This window comes from Chiloscyllium punctatum, chromosome 5 (assembly GCF_047496795.1).
Source record: "Chiloscyllium punctatum isolate Juve2018m chromosome 5, sChiPun1.3, whole genome shotgun sequence".
Taxonomy (NCBI): Eukaryota; Metazoa; Chordata; class Chondrichthyes; order Orectolobiformes; family Hemiscylliidae; genus Chiloscyllium; species Chiloscyllium punctatum.
The window spans coordinates 38,626,872-38,652,268 of NC_092743.1; the positions used below are offsets into that span (position 1 = coordinate 38,626,872).

Below are 25,397 nucleotides of genomic sequence, written 5' to 3' on the forward strand. Positions count from 1 at the left end.
ATGAAGTGATTCATTTTGAAAGAACGAAAAGAGACAACATAAAATAAAGGGTAGCATTACAGAAACGCTGCACAAATCATCGAAGATTGCAGGTCAAATCGAGAGGAATGGTTAGCAGAGAATGCAAGATTCTAGGCTTTAGTAACAGGGTACAAGAGCAAAGATGTTATTATAAGCCTGCAAAAAACATTAGTTGAGTATCAATTGTAGGATTCAGCATAATTTAATGGAGCCTGCCAGAGTAGCCACGAATGCAGAGGTTGAAGGGGAGAGAGATTCAGGCAAGTGACATCACATCAGATTCTAGGCATTGAGAAAACTAGCCCCAATTAAATTGGGCAAGCAAGGCATTGATGCAGGAATTCTAATCTTCAGCAATGAAATGTTAATTAAGCTCATTAATAAGCTATTTGGGCTGAACAGAATTTCACTGATAGTTCAGGGATTTAATGAGACTGACATGACTGTCCACTAACTCTGTTGGTAACCGTGTAGGAGGAGTTTCCTCATTGCAGGCACTCAGTACCAGATTGAGACACATAGCCATTGGAAAGGCAGAACAGGGGTAGTGAGGAGGTGGGAAGCTCTGATTCACTCTTCTGTCCTTACCTTTAACTGATAGGTTGGTTTAGCTTAGTTGGCTGAATGGATGGTTGGTATGTGAAGTAGTATGATACCAACAGTATGGGTTCAATCCCCTCCACTGACTGAGGTTATAATGAAGGACTCTCCTCAATGCCTCCCCTTGCCTGAGGTATGGTGACCCTTAAGTTAAATTGCCATCAGTTTTGTCACTCTCTAATGAGACAGCAGACTATAATGACTTGACCTTTAACCATTTGCAATGCAACCCCTCCTTGTGACATCTCACTCTCTTTCACTTGAGGCCGGGGTTCCAGTGGAGATTCTCTGGCAGCAGACACAGCTCCCAATGCAAGCCAATGGCTCTCTAAGGCAAGATTTCCATCCTACAAGGTGACTTAAATACTGGAAGGCACTTAAACAGCATTAGGCCTGCCACATGGAATAGATGCCAAACTCCCACTGATACTCCAAGTAGTGGAGGGGGACCCTGATGTAGCACTAATTTCTGGCCATGGAGTCCACCTTCAAGAACGATGTAAAGGTATTAGAAAGGCTGCAAGAATGTTTTTAGGGATGAGAACTGTCTTTACATGGATAGATAGAGAAATTGGCTAAAAGAGGATTAAGAGGAGATTTTGTTATGTTGTCCAAAGTTATGATAGGTCTAGACAGAGTAAGATTGGAGACATTCTTCCTGTTGGTGCAAGGTTTAATAAGTGACTGGTTCAAGGTGATTGGCAAGAGAAACAATTGAGAAAAATGTTTTTAAGTCATCAAGTGTTTAAAATCTGAAATACACTGCCAAGATTGTGGTCAAGGCAGATTCAATTCTTGCTTTCAAAAAGACAATGGAATAATGTGAATGGAATTTTCTGAAGAGAAAGATGTGCAAAGCTACTTGGAAAAGGAGGGTAAGTGAAACCAAATGAGTTGCTGTTATAGACACAGTTGGCACAAAAACAAAAAGCTGAATGAACTCATTTTATGCCTTAACTATTTTATGTTTCAAAATGTAATGGCTAAGGTACTTCATGAAAATGTCTAACTGTCAGAAAGACATCAAATCCCTCCAACATACTGACTCATCAGACATATAAAAAGCTACAAATTATTTACGAGAAATGAGAAAATAACTTCTAAGTTTTCATCACTGGCAGCTTAACAAACTAACACTTTTTTTAAAAGATCTCCTTTTTTAACTTGCTACATTTTCGAAGTCAACATTTAAAATAATTATATATGTTTTTTATATCCTTTCTGTGAAAGACGGTCAAATATTCATGAATTCTTGCAACTTAAGTCTGAAATATACATTCTAAAACACTGTGCTTGTAGTGAGCATCAAATGCCAGCCTCTGACCTTGGTGGTTGAAATCATATATATAATCTGGGCACTGCATTGACACCAATTTCCCTGGTGGTCCTTCTGGCCAGCAAAGGATCCCATCCCACTGGGGAGCACAGTACCCTTCTGTGGGGGAAAAAAAAGTGCATAATCTGAGTTTTTGAAAAGATACAGTGCATTAAATATGACTTGTAAGAATGAATAAATTAGGTAGAACAGTCAGTATCGTGTAGGTAAAGTAGGCCATGATGATAATACGAATTAAGTCAGATTAAACCGCATTATGGACAACACAGACATATCAAGCTAAAAATATTTAGAAACAAAAACAGAAGTTGCTTGAAAAGCTCAGCAGGTCTGGCAGCATCTGTGAAGAGAAATCAAAGTTAACATTTCAGGTCCGGTGATCCTTCCTCAAAATAAATAGGACAACTTGGAATTTGTACAGATACTTGGTTATCTGGGGGAAATGTTGAGAGGATGAATTTTGAAAATGTAAAAAAGACAAGGAAGTGAAGGGTTCTTCTGACAAAATCAGTCAACGATGTGTGTGGAAATGTCAGACATTAATAAACCAGATAGAGTTGCTAATAACTTGCAGGAGAAGGGAGAAATAGTCTGCAGAACCATGACAGCTCTTATGTAGTAAGATACTTGCACTAGCCAAATGAACCATGGATGCATTGGTATAATAACATCAAGTTTGTCTCATATAATTAATCATAAACACACTTCCAGAGTTCTAAATAGTTTGATGGGTTTGAATATTGTAAGAAATCAGAGGCCTTAGTTCCTGACCTCCAGAGTTAACTATCTGTGATGGTGATTGATTTTAACCTCTTGAATATTGCATGGGCTAGTCTGTACATTTATAAACAAATTCCCTGACCCAGGTTTTCTGATTGGAAGATAGTTGTTTCAACTATATGAAAGATATGCTTAAAGATATGTCATGGACCACTTGGAAGGAGATCCTGATGCACTGACTGCCTGAAATGCCTGAGAAGATTAAATATCTGACAGATAATTATTCATCATGTGGGACCCTTCAAAAATGTCTCTGACTCTTGAGTTAGACTCAAACTATGAGGTGTTCTACCTCAATTGACTAAATAGTTACCCAAGAGAGATAGGAGCAATTAAAACCTGTTCTAACTTGCTGACCCTCCTCCCCACAATTCCCCAATGACACATCAGGAATCCCTCAGACATCCCCCTTCTAACCCAATGCAGCACCCTACCCAATCTGACAAGTGCAGACACTAGGAAGCCCTCAACCTGAAAACCCTCTGCCCTAACATCCAATTTCATCCAACACCTTCTGAACATCCTCATTCTCAAGTGGTCCAAGATATGTATAAGATCATAAGATATAGGAGCAGATGTTGGTCATTTGGCCCATTGAGTCCACTCTGTCATTTAATGAGATCATGAAAATCTCAACTTCGCTCTCTTGCATTTTCTCCATAAACCTTGATTCTTGTACTGACTAACAATCTGTCTGTCTGAGTATAACTCAATCCAACACATCCCATCCCAACCCAACTGGAAACCCTCTTGACCTGGCCCCAACCAACCTTGGCACATCCTGCCTGATCCTCTCTCAACTCAATCCCCCATAATGATGCCCTGCATTGGATGAAAATAGCAACAGACCTACTCACAGTGCACTGGAAGATCTATCCTTGTGACAGCTTGCCTATCTAAATTTTCTATTGTTCATCAAGTTAGTAACACAATGAGCAGACCTATCACTGGCATGCTGAATGTTATTTTCAATTTATTTGGTGTCCCAAACAGAGCATATCTGATAATGACTGCAGTTCACTGACAAACCAATACAGGATGTGTGCCATTTGGAGTGGGATCCATCTCACATGGTTATCCTGTTGTCCAAGCTCACGCTGGGTAAATGGTACACACTATCAAAACAATGATCAAACGTCAAGAACAAAACAGGATTTTCACATTGCATTGTTGAATTTTCATGAGAAGGGATTACCATTCCTGGCATAGCTTATACCAGGACAGCAAGATTGGGTGATTTTGCTCAGCAACCAATTCCATGAACATTCTGAGACCCATGGCATTCATTGTCAAAGATAGATAAGAATGAAAGAGATAAAGCTAGTAAGAAGATAGGGGGCTACCACAGCTATATACTGGGCAGAGAGTGGGAGTCAGAAATACAAATATGAGTGCTTGGATACCAGCAAGTTTTTTTAGAATATTCAAGCAGCCCAAAAGTCAGTATTGATCATGGTGCTACACTGCAAAGGAACAGAACAATAATCAGACCAATTTACAACATGATATTCATGCATGAAGACTATGAGGAGGAAAACTTCAATGGTAATAACTGGGCAATTATATTGAGTGACAACCACCAGCAACAAGAAATCAAAGTTGTCAACCATGAGCAACCATGTCAACACAACATATACCTCTCTGAACAGGCAGATAGTCATCAGATCAGGATAAGATATCAAATCTTCAAAGAATTACATAATGGTTAGAATTGTTAATCTTGTATAACGTGTTTTATTGTATAACAATCAAACATGGTGAATGTTGTGCTCTATCTCCCAGCAGTGTGATATACTTTTAAGAGACATATTTATGATAATATTTTTGTGTCATAACATATGAACAAGGGTACAAACGTACCATTTACATAGAACATAGACATTACGGCGCAGTACAGGCGCTTTGGCCCTCGATGTTGGTTCCACATGTTGGCACAATCTAATGCCCATCTAACCTACATTATTCCATTCTCATCTATATGCCAATCCAATGACTTTTTAAATGCCCTTAAAGTTGGAGAGTCTACCACTGTTGTTGGCAGTGTGTTCCACGCCCCAACTACTCTGAGTAAAGAAACTATCTCTGACATCTGTCATATATCTATCACCCCCAATTTAAAGCTATGCCCCTTTGTGCTAGCCATCACCATCTGAGGAAAAAGGCTCTCACTGTCCACCCTATCTAACCCTCTGATTATCGTATATGTCTGTGTTAGGTCACCTCTCAACCTTATTGTCTCTAAAGAAAATAGCTTCAAGTCCCTCAGCCTTTCCTCTTAAGACCTTCCCTCCATACCAGGCAACATCCTCGTAAATCTCCTCTAAACCTTTTCCAAAGCTTTCACATCCTTCCTAAAACGCGATGATCAGAACTGTATGCAATACTCCAAGTGCGACCACACCAGAGTTTTATACAGCTGCAGCATGACCTCATGGTTCCGAAACGCAATCCCTCCACCAATAAAAGCTAACACACTGTGTCTTCTGAACAACCCCATCAACCTGGGTAGCAGCTTTCAAGGATCTATGTACCTTGACAGCGAGATCTCTCTGCTCATCTACACGACCAAGACTCTTACCATTAGCCCAGTACTCTGCATTCCTGCTACTCCTTCCAAAGTGAATCACCTCACACTTATCCATATTAATCTCCATTTGCTACCTCTCATCCCAGCTCCACAGCTTATCTATGTCTCTCTGTAACCTATAACATCCTTCATCACTATCCACAACTCTGCCAAACTTAGTGTCACCCACAAATTTGCTAACCCATCCTTTCATGCCCTCATCCAAGTCATTTATAAACATGACAAACAACAGAGGAGCCAAAACAGATCCTTGCAGTACCCCACTAGTAACTGAACTCCAGGAACAATATTTCCTATCAACCATCACCCTCTGTCTTCTTTCAGCTAGCCAATTTCTGATCCAAACCCCTACATTACCCTCAATCCCATGCCTCCGTATTTTGTGCAATAGCCTACCATGGGGAACCTTATCAAATACCTTACTGAAATCCATTTACACCACATCAACCACTTTACCCTCATCCATCTGTTTGGTCACCTTCTCAAAGAACTCAATAAGGTAGGCACAACTACTCTTCACAAAATCATGTTGACTATCCCTGATCAACTTATTCCTCTCTCGATAATTAAAAATCTTATCTCTTATAACCCTTTCCAACACTTTACCCACAATGTAAGGCTCACAGATCTATAATTTCCAGGGTTGTCTCTATTCCTCTTCTTGAACACAGGAACAAATTTTGTTATCCTCCAGTCTTCTGGTACTATTCCTATAGATAACAATGACATAAAGATCAAAGCTAAAGTCTCTACAATCTCCTCCCTGGTTTCCCAGTGGATCTAAGGATAAATACCATCCGACCCAGGGGACTTATCTATTTTTATACTTTCCAGAATTGCTAACATCTCCACCTTTTGTACCTCAATCCCATCTATTCTAGTAGCTTGTATCTCAGTATTGTCCTCAACAGCATTGTCTTTTTCTAGTGTGAATACTGATGAAGAACATTCATTTACCGCCTCTCCTATCTCCTCTGACTCCATGCACAACATCCCACTACTATGCTTGATTGGCCCAAATCTAACTCTAGTCATTCTTCTATTCCCAATATAGCCATAGAAAGCCTTAGGGTTTTCCTTGATCCTGTCTGCCTTCTCATGTCCCCTCCTGGCTTTTCTTAGCTCTTTCCTGGCTAACACGTAACTCTTAAGTGCTCAAAATGAGCTGTCACGTCTCATCCTAACATAAGCCTTCTTCTTCCTCTTGACAAAACATTCAACTTCCTTCGTAAACCACGGCTCCCTCACTCAACAACTCCCTCCCTGCCTGACCAGTACATACTTATCAAGGACCCACAGTAGCTGGTCTTTGTGCCCATCCCCTGCCGTTTCCTTCCCCATCCTATGCACCCTAAATCTTGCCTAATTGACCTGTAATTGCCTTTCCCCAGCTATAACTCTTGTCCTACAATGTATACCTATCCCGTTCCATCACTAATGTAAGCATAACTAAATTGTGGTCACTATCACCAAAGTGCTCACCTACCTCCAAATCTAACATCTGGCCGGGTTCATTACCCAGTACCAAATCTAACGTGGCCTCACCCTTGTTGGTCTGTCTACATACTGTGTCAGGAAACCATCATGCGTACATTGGACAAAATCTGACCCATCTAAAGTACTTGAACTATAGTATCCCCAGTCAATATTTGGAAAGTTAAAGACCCCATAATAACTACCCTGTCACTCTTGCTCCTATCAAGGATCATCTTTGCTATTCTATCCTCCACATCTCTGGAACCATTTGGAAGCCTATAGGCAACTCCCAACAGGGTAATCTCTCCTTTCTGTTTCTAATCTCAGCCCATACTACCTCAGTTGACAAGTTCTCAAACGCCCTTTCTGCAACCGTAATACTATCCTTGATGAACAATGCCACACCACCTCCTCTCTTACCTTTTCTCTGTTCTTACTAAAATATCTAAATCCCAGAATCTGCAATAACTATTCCTGTCCCTGTTCTACCCATGTCTCTAAAAAGGCCACAACATCGAAATCCCAGGTGCCAACCCATGCTGCAAGTTCACCCACTTTTCTCCAAATGATCTTGGCGTTGAAGTAGACACACTTCAAACCAGTGCTAGTGCCTCCTTGTGATCTTGAAACCTTAGTTCTGACCTCACTACTCTCATCCTCCCATATACTCAAAATACAATTTCAGCTCCCATCCCCCTGCTGAATTAGTTTAAATCTACCTGAAGAGCATTAACAAATTTCAACCCCAGAATATTGGTACCTCTCTGGTTCAGGTGAAGACAATCTTGTTTGTAGAGGTCCCACCTACCCCAGAAGGAGCCCCAATTATCCAGCTATCCAAAACCCTCCCCCTTGCACCATCCCTAAAGCCATGTGTTCAACTCCTCTCTCTCCCTATTCCTCGCCTCACTAGCACGTGGTACGTGCAACAAACCAGAGATAACAATTCTGTTTGTTCTAGTTCTAAGCTTCCACCCTAAGCTCTCTGAATTTCTGCTTTAAATCCCCATCTCTCTTCCTACCTATGTCATTGGTGCATATGTGCACCACGACTTGGAGCTGCTCCCCCCTCCCTCTCAAGGATCCTGAAAACCCAGAAGCATCATGAACCCTGGCACCTGGGAAACAACACACCAACCGTGAGTCTCTCCTATTCCCACCACACCACCTATCTATCCCCCTAACTATGGGTCCCCAATGGCAAATACTCTAAACCTCTTTCCCCTCCCTTCTGAGCAACAGGGACAGACTCTGTGCCAGAGACCTGTTCCCCATTGCTTACCCCGCTAAATCATCCCCTACAACAGCATCCAAAATGGCATACTTATTGTTGAGGGGAACGACCACAGGGGATCTCTGCACTTCCTGCCGGTTCCCTTGATGGTAACCTATCTACCTTCATCTTTTACCTGAGCTGTGACTACCAGTTCCCTAATGCTGTTTTCAAGGAGCTGGAATTGGGTGTACTTCCCACAGATACAGTCAGCTGCGATACTACTGGTGACCCTTACCTCCCACATTCTGCAGGAGAAACATTCAACTGCCCTAACCTCCATTCCTACTATTCTAAATTCCCAATGAGACTACTAAAAAACTAAAAAAAACAAAGAAACCAGTCACTGGAAATATTATCACCTGAAATATTTTACATTGATGGAAGCGCACTGCTGTTTGTAACTAAATAGTTTGTTATCAACCCAGAAAGGGACTATGGTTGTAATATATGTATTTATGAGGGGCTTTTTAAACTGTGTTACCGATTGTAATTATCCATGACAGTAGGCTTTGCATTAGCGATTGGAAGAGGGCACATCCTGAGTGAGACATGGTCAGAGTAAGTATGTATTTCTGGGATTTTGAAGCATCATGGGAATTTGGTGCAAAGTGGAAGAGATATTCTTTGCTTTTTTTGCTTATATGGTTATAGTTTATATGGTCTATATTTGGCAGTAATGAGGATCAGGGAGTAATTGATATTATTTAATATTAAGCATCTCCCAAAAGGTTTATTTTAAAGTGCTTGGTCTTGCCAGGAGAGGTCAAAGCCATGCTTTGCTCTTCCTGCTCTGTGTGGGAAGTCAGGCACTGGCTGGAAGATTCCATGCTAGAAGATTCTCCAACTGCAGCTTCTGAAACTCTGGATTGTGGAGATAAAGCAGCATTTGGGGACACTGTGGAGCATCAACAAGGCGAAGAGTGTCCCAGACAACATGATGGAGATGGTATATCACAGGTTAAGACATCATAGGCAGGAAGGGAATGGGTGACCAACAGGCAGAGCAAGAGGACTAAGCAGGCAATACAAGACTCTCCTGTTGTTATTCCCTGCAAAATAGGTATACCACTTTGGACATTGTGGAGGGGAATGGCCTCTAAGGGAAAAGGAACAATGTTAAATTTGTTGCTCCATGAATGGTTCTACTGTACTGGAGAGGAGGACAAAGTGTGGGAATGCAGTAGTTATAGAGGAGTCAATTGTTAAGAGAATGGACAGGCACTTCTGAGATACAAACAAGACTCTGGGATGGTATACTTTAAAAAGCACTGAAGATGCTGGAGTTCTTAGACAAATAAAACAGAAATTGCTGGAAAAACTCAGCCAGTAACAATGATGCATTAATATACACACACACACAAATATTACCCAGAAATGCACAATGAATTACTACTTAATAAACACCGTAATTTGCTACCATGGTGAGCGCCTTACCTCCAGCTGGGTATTTATACCCAATGTGGCACTGCTTATTATAGCACCCGTAACATAAGAACTGGGCATAGAAATATAAAATAGGAGCAGGAGTAAGCCATTTAGCCCTTTGAACTGCTGTGCCACTCATAATCATGGCTGATCATCCGACTCAATAGCCTGTTACTGCTCCTCCCCCATATTCTTTGGTCCCTTTGACCCCAAGTGCTATATCCAACCATAAGTTTTGGCTTTGGCTTGTTTCTGTGATAGCAAATTTCAGTCTTATGACTCACTGGACGAATAAGTTTCTCATCTCAATCCTGAATGACTTCACCTATGTCATGATTTGGAGATGCCGGTGTTGGACTGGGTGGACAATGTTAAAAATCACACAACACCAGGTTATAGTCCAACAGGTTTAATTGGAAGCACACTAGCTTTCGGAGCGATGCTCCTTCATCAGGTGGTCCTCCACAACCACCTGATGAAGGAGCGTCACTCCGAAAGCTAGTGTGCTTCCAATTAAACCTGTTGGACTATAACCTGGTGTTGTGCGATTTTTAACTTTGTTCACCAATATCCTTGTCTGTGACCCCTGGTTCTGGACTCCCACATTATCAGAAACCACTCTGAAGAAGGTTCAATGGACTCTAAACATCAACACTGTTTCTATCTCTACAGATTCTAGTGGTGAAAACTGGTCAGCTGTGATGGAAAGAATTTTGGAGCTCCAATCATTACTATCTTCAGCTCCGGACTACAATATAAGTATAAGAACTGTACATTGCCATAGCAACTCAGTTTCCTGTGTGAACTGTGACACAACACATCATGTGTTAATGGATATAACACTTGCACCTATAATATCATAAAGCACAAGTGAAACACAACAGTTCAACAGAATACTGTGTTGAATTATATCATTTTATCCCAGCCAGATGCAGGACACCAAGGAGAGGAGAGACAAAAGTCAGCAGTGATTAAAGTTAAAGAAGATATCACAGAATCAAGCTCTGACCTAGTCCCACCAGTGGTGTGAGGTCGCTGCCCATTTAAAATTTACTGAAAATGTTCTTTTTCAGATTCTCCTAACTTAAAGAAAAACAATCTTGAATTACAAAGATTTCAGTAAACAAGAAAGTTTTTTTTGGCTGCCGTGCTTCAGAGGCCCAGGTCTCTATGATTCTGCTCTCTCACTCAGGCCCAGCTCGTAAGCTTGTGTGCAGTTTTATTTGCTTTCTGAAAACAGTGCTGTGTTAAACTAGTGGCACACTGTCATCCAGAGAAGGAAATAAAAGGATATTGTGGTATGTGGGAGTAAAATATTCTTCAAGGCTAATTTTAGGTGTTTGGATGACAGCAACTAGTGGTAACCTGGTACACAGAGCATGCTTCTGTACAGCAGGGAAACTTGAAACAAGGCTGGGTATGTTTGCAGTAAAATTCAGTACATAACCCTGACCACACTGCTAAAAACAGTCATCCCACAATTCCCTTGAGTCGTTGCCCATAGGTTTCAGGTATGACAGACAAGATTTTTTTCTATCTATGGAGCATATAGCAGTTCTAAATCATTGATTTCCCTGAGTTTGATGAATATTACGTGCCCTTCATGTGTGAGATGGTTCTTCTGGAGATTAGAATGGCGTTTATGTCCCTCAGTCTGATGCGCCATGTCATATCTCATTGGAATAGCAGGTGATTGATGTCGGAGTACTGATCCGATGTGAACATGCTGCTCCACACCCTTACCCCCGCACCCACCACCCCCCACCCCTAAGCATCAATATTTCACATAGGTTTGGGCATGTAACTTGGAGATACACCCTTGATAAACAATCATGGACAGCATTGTAACCAGATGACTGGTTCAAGCCAGACTGCCTTGATCAAGGGTCTACAAAAGAACAGTACTTCTAACTCATTAAGCATTGGTCCTTTTTCAGTTACTATTAGAAAATAATAAATCCATGTTCAAATAAGAACGTTGTACTCGGGAAAGCCCTATATGTCGGCTAACTTACTGTTATTGGTGAAAATATGGGGGAGCCACGGTCCAATTTTAATTGGTCTGGTAATTTGGCCGAGCCATTAAGATTTTTTAAATAAATAGTTGATCTCTTGCTATTTGTGGGATCTTGCTGTGCAAAAGTTGGCTGTTGTGACTACACTGTTCCTGAATTCTACAAAACATCTTGGGTGCTCCCAGGACTGTGGGTAGCATCATACAGATGCTCGACCCTTTGTCTCATTATGTATGAACTATATAAAGAACAATATTTCATTTTAGTTCCACAAATACAGTTCTCCTCCATCAATTTAAGCCAGAAACTTGCTTATCTTAAACATTATTTTAAAGCAAATATCACATAATTCTTAGACTCAATTTGCACTGCTCACTGCCCACAGAAGCCACTGAAGTAATGCCGTCTGCCAAATAAGCTTTTTTTTTGCACTTGATGGCGTGAATCAAGTTGACAGGCAGGAGAATGAGGCACTTTGCCAATTCGGCAGAGACAGCTTTCCCACCTGCCCATCCCCCTCCCTTCCTCTCGCCCTCCTTCCACACAACCTCTGAGAAGCCTTGCTAAGCTGGCAAAAAGGAAAGATCACTCAGTGCCTCTTAGAAAAATAAATAATAATAAACTATGGAATGTTTCACAGCAACGTTTTACACATCACTGAAAGGTTGAGCTCCTTCAGCAAGCAAACAACCCGGAGCCAATTTTATTATTTAATGACTTGAGTTCAATAGGCTGCCCTTGTCTCACTGTCTCAGCTTAGTCGCTTCTGCCACACTCATAGAACATAGAAAAATACAGCGCAGTACAGGCCCTTTGGCCCTTGATGTTGCGCCGATCCAAGCCCACCTAACCTACACTGGCCCACTATCCTCCATATGCCTATCCAATGCCCATTTAAATGCCTATAAAGAGGGAGAGTCCACCACTGCTACTGGCAAGGTATTCCATGAACTCACGACTCGCTGAGTAAAGAATCTACCCCTAATATCTGTCTTATACCTACCACCCCTAATTTAAAGCTATGCCCCTCATAATAGCTGACTCCATACATGGAAAAAGGTTCTCACCGTCAACCCTATCTAAACCCCTAATCATCTTGTACACCTCTATCAAGTCACCCCGAAACCTTCTTTTCTCCAATGAAAACAGCCCCAAGTGCCTCAGCCTTTCCTCATACGATCTTCCTACCATACCAGGCAACATCCTGGGAAACCTCCTCTGCACCCGTTCCAGTGCCTCCACATCCTTCAAGTAGTATGGCGATCAAAACTGCACACAATACTCCAGATGAGGCCACACCAGAGTCTTATACAACTGCAACATGACCTCAGGACTCCGGAACTCAATTCCTCTACCAGTAAAAGCCAGTACGCCATATGCCTTCTTCACTGCACTATTTACCTGGGTGGCAACTTTCAGAGATCTGTGTACATGGACACCAAGATCCCTCTGCTCATCCACACTACCAAGTATCCGACCATTAGCCCAGTACCCCATCTTTTTGTTACTCATACCAAAGTGAATCACCTCACACTTACCCACATTGAACTCCATTTGCCACCTTTCTGCCCAGCTCTGCAGCTTATCTATATCCTGCTGTAACCTGACACATCTTTCCTCACTGTCTACAACTCCACCGACTTTCGTATCATCCGCAAACTTGCTCACCCAACCTTCTAGCCTCTCCTCCAGGTCATTTATAAAAATGACAAACAGCAATGGTCCCAAAACAGATCTTTGCGGAACACCGCTGGTAACTGCACTCCAAGATGAACCTTTACCATCAACTACTACCCTCTGTCTTCTTCCAGCCAGCCAATTCATAATCCAAACCTCCAACTCACCCTCAATGCCATACCTCCGTATTTTTTGCAGTAGCCTACCATGGGGAACCTTATCAAACGCCTTATTAAAATCCATATACACCACATCTACCGCTTTACCCTCGTCCACCTCCTTAGTCACCTTCTCAAAGAATTCAATAAGGTTTGTGAGGCACGATCTGCCCTTCACAAAACCATGCTGACTATCCTTGATCACATTATTCCAATCCAGATGTTCATAAATCCTATCCCTTACAATTTTCTCTAAGACTTTACCCACAACAGAAGTGAGACTCACCGGCCTATAGTTACTAGGGTTATTCCTACTCCCCTTCTTGAACAAGGGAACCACATTTGCTATCCTCCAGTCTTCTGGCACTATTCCTGTAGACAACGAGGACATAAAAATCAAGGCCAATGGCTCTGCAATCTCCTCCCTTGCTTCCCAGAGAATCCTAGGATAAATGCCATCAGGCCCAGGGGACTTATGTATTTTCACCCTTTCCAGAATTTCCAACACCTCTTTCCTACATACCTCAAAGCCGTCCATTCTAATTAATTGTGACTCAGTATTCACATCGGCAACAATGTCCTGTTCCTGAGTGAATACTGACGAAAAGTATTCATTCAGTGTCTCCCCAATCTCTTCAGCCTCGACACGCAACTTCCCACTATTATCCTTGACTGGACCTATTCCTACCCTAGTCATTCTTTTATTCCTGACATACCTATAGAAAGCCTTTGGGTTTTCCCTAATCCTACCAACTAAGGACTTTTCATGTCCCCTCCTTGCTGCTCTTAGCTCTCTCTTCAGATCCTTCCTGGCTACCTTATAACTCTCAATCGCCCCAATTGAACCTTCACGCCTCATCTTTACATAGGCCACCCTCTTCCCTTTAACAAGGGATTCCAGTTCCTTATTAAACCACGGCTCCCTCACACGACCCTTTCCTCCCTGCCTGACAGGTACATACTTATCAAGGACACTCAATAGTTGGTCCTTGAACAAGCTCCACATATCAATTGCGCCCTTGCCTTGAAGCCTACTTTTCCAAGCCACGCACCCGAAGTCGTGCCTCACCGCATCATAATTTCCCTGCCCCCAGCTATAACTCTTGCCCTGCAGTGCACACTTATCCCTCTCCATCACTAGAGTAAAAGTCACCGAATTGTGGTCACTGTCCCCAAAGTGCTCACCTACCTCCAATTCTAACACCTGGCCTGGTTCATTACCCAGAACCAAATCCAGTATGGCCTCACCTCTTGTTGGCCTGTCTACATATTGTGTCAGGAAACCCTCCTGCACACATTGGACAAACATCAACCCATCTAACGAACTCGAGCTATAGCTTTCCCAGTCAATATCAGGAAAGTTAAAGTCCCCCATAACAACCACCCTATTACTTTCACTCTTCTCCTGAATCATCCTCACAATTCTTTCTTCTACGTCTCTCGGACTATTAGGAGGCCTGTAGAAAACTCCTAACAGGGTGACCTCACCTTTCCTATTCCTAACCTCAGCCCAAACTACCTCAGATGGCGAGTCTTCATCCATCGTCCTTTCCACCGCTGTAATACTATCTTTGACAAGCAATGCCACACCTCCCCCTCTTTTACCCCCACCTCTGACCCTACTAAAACATTTAAACCCTGGAACCTGCAACAGCCAATCCTGTCCCTGTTCTACCCATGTCTCCGTAATAGCCACAACATCAAAATCCCAGGTACCAGCCCACACTGCAAGTTCACCTACCTTATTTCGTATACTTCTTGCATTGAAGTATACACACTTCAAGCTACTTTCCTGTTTACATGCACCCTCCTTTGAGATTGATGCCATGTTCCTAACCTCCCTACACTCCAGATCGTGCACCCTAAAGCTACAGTCTAGGTTCCCATGCCCCTGCAGAGTTAGTTTAACCCCCCCCCCCCCCGCCTCAAGAGCACTAGCAAACCTCCCCCCAAGGGTACTGGTGCCCCTCAGGTTCAGGTGTAGACCATCCTGTTTATAGAGGTCCCACCTTCCCCAGAAAGAACCCCAGTCATCCAGATACTGGAATCCCTCCCTCCTGCACCATCCCTGTAGCCACGCATTTAACTCTTCTCTCTCCCTATTCCTCGACTCTCTATCACGTGGCATGGGTAACAAACCAGAGACAACAACTCTGTTTGTTCTAACTCTGAGCTTCCAACCTAGCTCCCTGAAAGCCTGCCTAACATCCTCAGCCCTCCTCCTACCTATGTCATTGGTGCCAATGTGGACCACGACTGCGGGCTGCTCCCCCTCCCCCTTGAGGACCCGGAAAACACAATCAGAGATGTCACGTACCCTTGCACCTGGGAGGCAACATACCAAACGTGAGTCTCTCTCGCCCCCACAAAACCGCCTATCTGTGCCCCGAACTATCGAGTCCCCAATAACTATTGCTCTGCTCTTCTCTACCCTTCCCTTCTGAGCAATGGGGACAGGCTCCGTGCCAGAGGCCTGAACCCCATTGCTTACCCCTGGTAAGTCCCCCCCCCCACAAGTATCCAAAACGGTATACTCCTCCAAAGATGCCAAAGGTGCTCAGTCTCAAATAAATTGATGCCTTCGAATTTTTACCCCTTCATTCCCAATTCATACTAAGGTGATCTGAGGTGATCCAGGCCCACAGACTCACTGAAGTTCAAATGGATGGTGAGTTTTGTCAGTTGGGGAGTACCAACTCAGTTCAGCTGACAACTGGGCAGGAGCATTTCTAATGGATGCTGGCTCAATCAGAACTGAGGAGTACAAAGGTCAAACTAAAGCATCCCATTACCACGTTGGTGCCCATGTTTCACAACTCATGTAACTGGACACACATTTTACATTTCCTACCACCATTTACACATTCTCCCCTCGTCCAGGGATTCCCAAAAGTTTCACAGTTGCTGCCACAGTGGATACATTACATATGATCTTATGGCCAAATCCAAAGTTTAAACACTTACTGTGACAGCCATGGTTCAGTGAAAGGCACTCTTTCCTCTGAGTCAGAAGATTGTCAGATCAAATTAAGATAGAGAAGTCTGAGGTGATGTATTTTTGGAGAGGGATGGGAAAGCAATATAAATTAATGGCACAGATCTGGAGAGTGTACAGCAACTGAGGGCTCTGGAAGTGTATGTGCATCAGTCTTTGAAGGTGGTAAGTCAGATTGAGAGAATGGTTAGATAATATTGTGAATAGATACATTAAGGACAAATGCAGAAAATCTATCCCACACCCTTATAAGGCCCCTCTGATTAGGCCCCAGTTAGAGTACTGCATTCAGTTCTGGTAACCATATCCCAGAAAGAATGTGAGACGCTTGAAAGTGTGCAAAAGAGATTCACTGATGGTTGTAGGGATGGGGGATCTTTAGTTACAAGATTAGATTGAAAAAAATCGGATTTTCTCCTTCAAGCAACAATTATTGAGCAGAGATTAGATAGAAGTATACAAGAGTGTGATAGATTTCAATAAGACAGATGAGGATTATGAACTTTAATAATTCTCTACCAGAGGGCTGTGGAAGCTCATTGTTTGAATATGTTTAATGTAAAGATTGATTGATTTTTGATTACCAGTGGGGTACAGGATTATGAGGATGGAGTGAATAAAGGGCTTAGAAGCGTTTGATCAGCCATGATTATATTGAATGGCAGGGCAAGTTTGACAGACTGAATAGTTTGTTCTTTCTTGTTTCTTCATAGAGAAAAAAATATTCCCATTAACTGATATTATAAGAGCAAGGGGATGCAATTTAAAGACTACATAAGACATACGAGTGGAAGTAAGGCTCTTCAACCCATCGAGTCCACTCAGCCATTCAATTATGGCTGATGAGCATTTCACCGCCACATCCCTGCACTCTCCCCGTGTCCCTTAATTCCATGCAAGATTAAGAATTTATCAATCTCTGCCTTGAAGACATTTAATGTCCCGGCCTCCATTGCGCTCCGTGGCAATGAATTCCTCAGGCCCACCACTCTCTAACTAAAGAAATGTCTCCTCATTTCCATTTTAAATTGACCCTCTCTAATTCTAAGGCTGTGCCCACGGGTCCTAGTATCCCTGCCTGACAGAAACAATTTCCCAGCATCCACCCTTTCTAAGCCATGCATTATCTTGTAAGTTTCTATTAGATCTCCCCTCAACCTTCTAAACTCTAATGAATACAATCCCAAGATCCTCAGCCATTCATCATATGTTAGGCCTACCATTCCAGAATCATCCGTGTGAATCTCCACTGGACACGCTCAGTGCCAGTATGTCCTTCCTGAGGTGTGGGGCCCAAAATCGGACACAGTATTTTAAATGGAGCCTAACCAGAGCTTTATAAAGTCTCAGTAGCACATCGCTGCTTTTACATTCCAACCCTCTTGATACAAATGACAACATTACATTTGCTTTCTTAACCACAGACTCAACCTGCAAGTCAACCTTTAGAGAATCCTGGACTCACACTTCCAGATCCCTTTGTACTTTGGCTTTTGGAATTTTCTCACTGTTTAGAAAATAGTCCATCTCTGTATTCTTTTTTCTGCAATGCAAGACCTCACATTTGCTTTCACTGAATTTCATCAGCCATTTCTTGGACCACTCTCCTAAACTGTCTAAATCTTTCTGCAGCTCCCCCACCTCCTCAGAACTACCTCCCTGACTCCTAACTTCGTATCATCGACGAACTTCACCAGAATGCCCCCAGTCCCTTCAACCTAATCATTAATATATAAAATGAACAGCTGCGGTCACAACACTGAACCCTACCGGAGACCACTAGCTGCTTTTTATCCCAACTCTATGTCTTCTGTCAGACATCCAATCCTCAATCCATGCCAGTAGCTCACCTCAAAAACCATGGGCCCTCACCTTACTCAGCAGCCTCCCGTGAGGCACTTTATCAAAGGCTTTTTGGAAGTCTAGTTAGATAACATCCATCGGGTTTCCCTGGTCTAAACTACTTGTTACCTCTTCAAAGAATTCTAACAGGTTTGTCAGGTATGATCTCCCTTTACTAAATCCATGCTAACTTGTTCTAATCTGACCCTGCACTTCCAAGATTTTAGAAATCTCATCCTTAACAATGGATTCTAGAATTTTACCTACACCTGAGGTTAGGCTAATCGGCCTATAATTTTCCAACTTTTGTCTTGATCCTTTCTTGAACAAGTGGGTTACAACAGTGATTTTCCAATCATCCGGGACTTTCCCTGACTCCAGTGACTTTTGAAAGATTACAACCAATGCCTCCACTATTTCTTCAGCCACCTCCCTCAGAACTCTAGGATGTAGCCCATCAGGGCCAGGACATTTATCAATTTTAAAACCTTTTAGCTTTTTTAGCACTTTCTCTTTTGTAAAGGCTACAATACTCAACTCTGATCCTTGATTCTCCTTAATTGTTGGGATATTACTCATGTCTTCCACTGTGAAGACTGACATAAAGTATTTATTAAGTTCATCAGTTATTTCCTTATCTCCCATCACTAGCCTTCCTGCATCAATTTGGAGCAGCCCAATTTCTACTTTTGCCTCTCGTTTGTTTCTTATGTATTGAAAGAAACCTTTACTATCATTTCTAATATTACTGGCTAGCTTACCTTCATTTTGATCCTCTCCTTTCTTATTTCTCTCTTTGTTATCCTCTATTTGGTTTTGTAGTCTTCCCAATCTTCTGATTTCCCAGTGCTCTAAACCACTTTATAGGCTCTCTCTTTTTCTATGATACATTCCTGACTTCCTTTGTCAGGCTTCCTTTGATGGCTGTCTACTCCCCCCACCCCTGGATAATCTAATGTAATATTTAGTGCAAAATATGGAGGGATAATCTTGGGATGACCTGAAACTCAATGCCCACAAGGCTGGTGGAAATAGAAATAATCAATGACTTCAAAGGGAAGTTGGATGATGTCTTTGATGAAATAACCATGCAGGACTATGAGGATTGAGTGGAGGAGTGAGATAGGCTGGACTGTTCCACAGAAAGGTACCAATCATGGATTGAATAAGCTGAATGGCATAATTAAATGCGATAAATAACTTGTTGTCCAGAATTTGATGCCCTCTCCAAGGCAAGTTTGATAGTGAAGAGTTGGGGGGTTGGGGGGTCTCATTTAATCAGGCAGGAAGATGGCAAGTGAGGACCATGCTTTCTTCCTATGTCCACCAAATTAAGCCCACAGAATGAAATGGCATCATTTGAGGTCTGTAATGTCGAGTATGTTAACCAAGTATAGGGGTGTAGTGGGTGGAGTTCACTATAAGATGTAGGAGCAGAGGAAGGCCATTCAGCCCATTGAGTCTGCTTTGTATTTCAATGATATTATGTTTGATCTGATAATCTCCAACTCATTTTCCTGCCTTTTCCTCATAACCTTTGATTCCCTCACTAATTAAAAACCTGTCTATCTCAGCCTTGAATATGTTATAGATGCAAATTTGACAGCTTTCTGCAGTAAAGAATTCCACAGATTCACAGCACTCAGAGAGGAAATTTCATTTCTGAGATTATGTTTTCTGGTCCTAAACTGTCCAACGAGCAGAAGCATCCTTTCCGCATCTACCCTGTAAAAGCTCCCAAAAATCTTACATGTTTCAATAAGGCTGCCTCTCATTCTTCCAGATTCCAGTGAATACAGGCTCAACCTATTCAATCTCTCCTCATAAGACAGTGCCTCCGTACCTAGTATTAGTCTTGCGAATCTTCTCTGGACTGACTCCTATGCCAGTATATCTTTCCATAGACAAGGTGCCAAAACTGTTCCTTGAATTTCAGCTATAGTCTCACTAGTGCCTTATATAGTTTTAGCAAAACCTTCCTACTTTTAAACTTCATCACATTTGAAATAAAGTGCATCATACCCTTTGTATTCCCTAGTATGTGCTGAAGGTGGATGCTAACTTTTTCTGATTCAGGGACAAGGACTCCCAAAGTCTGCTGTACTGTCACTTTCTCCTATCTTTCTTTCTCCATTTAAATAATCTTCAGCTCCTCAATTCTCATTGCCAAAGTACATGACCTCACATTTTTTCACATTATATTCCATCTGCATCTATAGTAGGAAGCAAAGGGAAAAACTTTACAACAGTTAAAGTCAGAGCTAGTGCGAAGGAAAATGATCATCATTATTGGAGGTGTGGTACAATCATCTCAGCTCAAGATCATCTCTGCAGGAGCTCCTCAGGGCAGTGTCCTAGACCCAACCATCTCCAGCTGCTTCATCAACAACCTTTGCTTCATCATAAGGTCAAATAGGTGATTCTTCAGATACTGAAGCAACGCATGAGTATATGCAGAAAAACTGACACCAATATTGGTGGTATAGTGGACAGTGAAGAAGGTTAGCTAAGGTTACAAACAGACCTTGATCAATTGGGTCAATGACCTGAGGAGTGGCAATATGGGTTAATTTAAATAAATGTGAGCTATTACATTTTGGTAATACAAACAAGGATAGGATTTATACAATTAATGGTAGGGTCCTGGGTAGTGTTATAGAACAGAGATACCCAGGGGTTCAGGTACATAATTCTTTGATATTTATATCAGAAATAGACAGGGTGGTTAAGGTGACGTTTAGCATGCTTGTCTTCATTGCTCAGATCTTTGAGTATAGAAGTTGGGAAGTCATGTTGAGGTTTTACAGGATACTGGTGAGGCCTCTTCTGGTGTACTGTGTACACCCCTGCTCTCCCTGTTACAGGAAGGACATTATTAAATTGGACAGGGTTCAGAAAAAGATTTACCATGATGTTGCCAAGAATGGAGAGCTTGAATTATAAGGAAAGGCTGGATATGCTGGAACTTCTTTCACTGGAGCATAGGAGATTGAGGGGCGATCTTATTGAGGTTTATAAAATCATGAGGGACATAGCTAAGGTGAATGACAAGGGTCTTTTACCTCTGGTGGGGGAGTTCAAAACTAGGGTGCATATTTTTAAAGTGAAAGAAGAAAGGTTTCAAAAGGAGATGAGGGACAACATTTTTACATAGCAAGTGGTTTGTGTGTGGAATCAACTGCTAGAGAAAGTGATGGATGCAGGTACAGTTACAATGTTAGAAAGATATTTGGATAAGTTCATGAATAGGATAGATTTGGAGGGATATGAGCCAAGCACAGGCAGGTAGGACCAGTTTAGTTTGGAAACATGGTCAGTGTGGACTGGTTGGACCAAAGGGTCTGTTTCCATGCTGTATGACTCTATGACTTTATAACTTTACAACCTGGACAAGATTCAGGCTTGACCTGATAAGTGGCAAGTAAAACTTGTACTGCACGAGTGCCAGGTAATGACTGCTTCCAACAAGACAGAATCTATTCATAGCCTCTTGACATTCAATAGTGTTACCATCATTGATAAGCACACTGTCAACATCCTGGAATTATAATTGATCAGAAACAAAACTGAAAAAGTCATTTAAGTATGTGGCTCCCAGAACAGGTCACAATCTGGCAGCACAGAACTCACCTCCTGACTCCCTTAAGCCTGACCACCATCTACAAGGCACAGGTCAGAAATGTAATGGAATACCCCCCCGATTTGCCTGTTTGGTTGCAACTCCAATGTCACTCCAAAGGCTTAACATTATCCAGAGCACCCCCACACCACTAACACTCAGTAGCAGCAGAGAGGTGCACTGCAGAAATGTATTAAATCTCCGAAGACACTACATTCCAAACTCATAATCACTACCATATAGGAGGATAAGACTCATGGGCACATCACTGTCTGCAAGTTCCCCTCCAAGCCACTCACCATCTTGACTTGGAAATACATCACTGCTCCTTCACTGTTGCCAAATCAAAATCCTGGAATTCTCTCCCTAAGGACATTGTGGGTCTACCTCCAGGAGGCCATAGAGTTATAGCGATGTACAGCACGGAAACAGACCCTTTGTCCAACCCATCCATGCCGACCAGATATCCCAACCCAATCTAGTCCCACCTGCCAGCACCCGGCCCATATCCCTCCAAACCCTTCCTATTCATATATCCATCCAAATGCCTTTTAAATGTTGCAATTGTACCAGCCTCCACCACTTCCTCTGGCAGCTCATTCCATACACGTACCACCCTCTGTGTGGAAAAGTTGTCTCTTAGTTCTCTTTTATATCTTTCCCCTCTCACCCTAAACTTATGCCGTCTAGTTCTGGACTCCCCCATCCCAGGGAAAAGACTTTGTCTATTTATCCTATCCATGCCCCTCATGATTGTATAAACGTCTATAAAGTCACCCCTCAGCCTCTGACGCTCCAGGGAAAACAGCCCCAGCCTATTCAGTCTCTCCTAATAGCTCAAATCCTCCAACCCTGGCAATATCCTTGGCAGCTCGACAATTTCTCAAGGGCAATTAGTGATAAGCAATAAATGCCATCGCACATTCTATAATTTTTTTAAGTATTAAAGCTTTTAAAAAGCCAGTCAAAGGCAGAGAATTCTGTCAAACATACATTCCCTAACTTTTGAAAATCTGTCTCGTACCCACACAAGGCCAGAGTCAGGAGTGTAGCGGAATACTCCCACTTGCCTGGATGATTGCAGCTCCAACAACCCGCGAAGCTTCCTGATATCCAAAACAAAGCAGCCGGCTTGATTTGCACCACATCCACAAACTCCAACATTCACTACCTCCACCACGGATGCAGAATGGCAGCAACAAATGCTCACCCTTGCCACTGGTGCCTCTATCCTCTGAAAGGATTTTAAAAACTCTCCTTTTCCCTCCAATGTAACTGCCTGTCACCTCCCTCACACCATCTCTCACATGTAGCCTGGAATCCAGCAGGCCGGTGTAGTACCAGCAGCATCCACCACCTCTCTGCTGACACTGCCATTCATTAGAGCTACTGGCCATATTGACTGGCACCTTTTACCTGCTGGCATTGACACTTCTAGTGTCATTGATCCCAGGAAAAGCCCGCTGTTGTCCAGTGAAGAACCTATGTGGCAAACTTAATTTGCAGGCATCCCCCCCACAACCCCCAACCGACCTCTGTACCACCCTCCTCCCTGCAAGCAGTAAATTGAAACTTACAGCTCTATTGAACCATCTCCAGAAGTTGAGTTTCTAGATCAAGGCTAACTGTGTGGTGCTGAAGAGGTGTTCTGTTGGAAAAGTTATACCGCAGAGGAGATGTTGAAATGAGTATTTTGTTTTGATTCATCCAGAAATCATGCATGTTCTGCTGACAAGGAGTCCAGGCAATCTTCAAGCGTCGTGCTGGCAGAATAATTCATTGCCTACAGTAGCTATTTGAAGGTCAAGCAGCTTCGGTTCAGAGTTTATGAGCTGGAGGCTGAATCACAGACACTGAAACCCATCAGGGAGGGGAATGTTTACCTGGATTCTTTATACCAGAAGGCAGTAACTCCTATTAGGATCAAGTGTTACAATATGGTCAGTGAGCTGGGACAGGAGCGCATGAGTGTGAGTGTGCAGGTAAGAGAACCCAGAGGGCGTAAGTGTCAACCTCTACAATTGTCCAATAGGTTTGAGGTTTTCTCAGGATGAGATGCACTATGTCACCAGAAGCCATTCAAATCAGCAGAACAAGAAGTCTTCGTTGTGGGTAACAGCACAATGAGGGGAAATGACACTGTTCTGTGCAGTGAAAAGTGACAGTCTGGATGGCGGTGTTGCCTGCCTTGTGCCAGGGTTCGGGAAATCAGCTTAGACCTGGAATGGAACTTGCAGTGAGGAGGGGGGAGGATCTGAGGGTCGTGGCCCATGGAGGTACCAATGAAATAGGTAGAACTAGGAAAGAGGTTCTGCATAGGGAACATAAGGAGCGAGGAACTAACTTCGAAAACAGATCCTGAAGTTTATAATAAATCTCTGGAATATTACCTTAACCTGGTGCGAATGTATATGAAGTGCATAAGATCAGAGATGAATAAAATTAGAGACTGATGTGGGAAAAGTAGATTCCAATTTGTTGGGTACTTGCAAATGTGGGGACTGAACTATTGGGGTCGTCTATAACTGAACTGTGGACTACGTAACTAGGGAAGTAGAGGGGGTTTTCAATTAAATAGTGATGGCAAGAGATCATATGTGAAAAAGATGCGGTATATCATAGAGTAGAGATAATGAATAGAGCAAAACTGTAAAAACGGAAGTTGGGGTCTAAGAATGGCAGGAAGGAGGAGAGAGAAAAATAAACTAGGAATGAGCCAACAATCAAGACTAGATGTTATAAGAAAAACAAAAAAAAACAATTTGAATGTGTATTCATAATGTAGTCATAACATAGTAGGTGAATCAATAGAAGACATCGAAGTAAATTAATATGATCTGATGGCTATTTCAGAGATGGTTTCAGGATGACAAGGATTAGGTCCGGAATATTATGGTCATTGTTTACTCATTCATAGAGAAATAGAAAACTAGGTAAATCCAAAGAGGCATTTGAGCAATAATTAGAGATGAACTTGGCTCAGGAGATCAAGAGTGTTGAATTAGTTTCGATGGAGATGAGAAATAATGAAGAAAGAATTCATAAATGGGAGCTGTCTATAGGCTTCTAATTGTTGACAATGTAAGACACATTTTAAAAAATATATTTTTAGTGCTTCTGATAAAGGGATAGCAATAATCGTTGGTAACTCCAATTGACATATAAACTAGATTGGCAGTAGTAGCCTGGATGAAGAGTTCATGGAATGCTTACAAGATAGCAGCGCATTTTGAAACTGACCAGACAGTAGTTCTGGTGTTGTGTAAAGTGACAGAATTAATTAATGATCTCAGAGTTCACCAATATCCGCTATAACCCCACCAAATCCCACAGCTACCTGGACTATACATCCTCACACCCTGCTTCATGTAAAGACTATATTCCATTCTCCCAGTTCCTCTGCCTTTGTTGCATTTGTTCCAATGATGTCAAATTTAATAAGGGAGCCTCCAAAGTAACTACCTTCTTCCTCAATGGAAGATTCCCCAGCACTATTGTTTTCAGGGCCCCAGGCAGGTCCAACCCATCTCCTGCACATCTGCTCTCACCACCTCGCTTCCTTCCTGTAACAGCGATAAGGTCACCCTTGT

At 42.4% G+C, this 25,397-nt stretch overlaps 1 protein-coding gene across 1 annotated transcript in view; it reads right to left on the reverse strand.

The window, feature by feature from the left end:
• The window catches only part of pth1r (parathyroid hormone 1 receptor), a 114,950-nt gene that overhangs the window by 44,646 nt on the left and 44,907 nt on the right, over positions 1-25,397 (reverse strand). Inside the window, exon 3 of the mRNA XM_072570062.1 lies at positions 1,946-2,056. Within this exon, the coding sequence (XP_072426163.1) occupies positions 1,946-2,056 (111 nt within the window). The remainder of the gene's footprint in view (positions 1-1,945; positions 2,057-25,397) is intronic.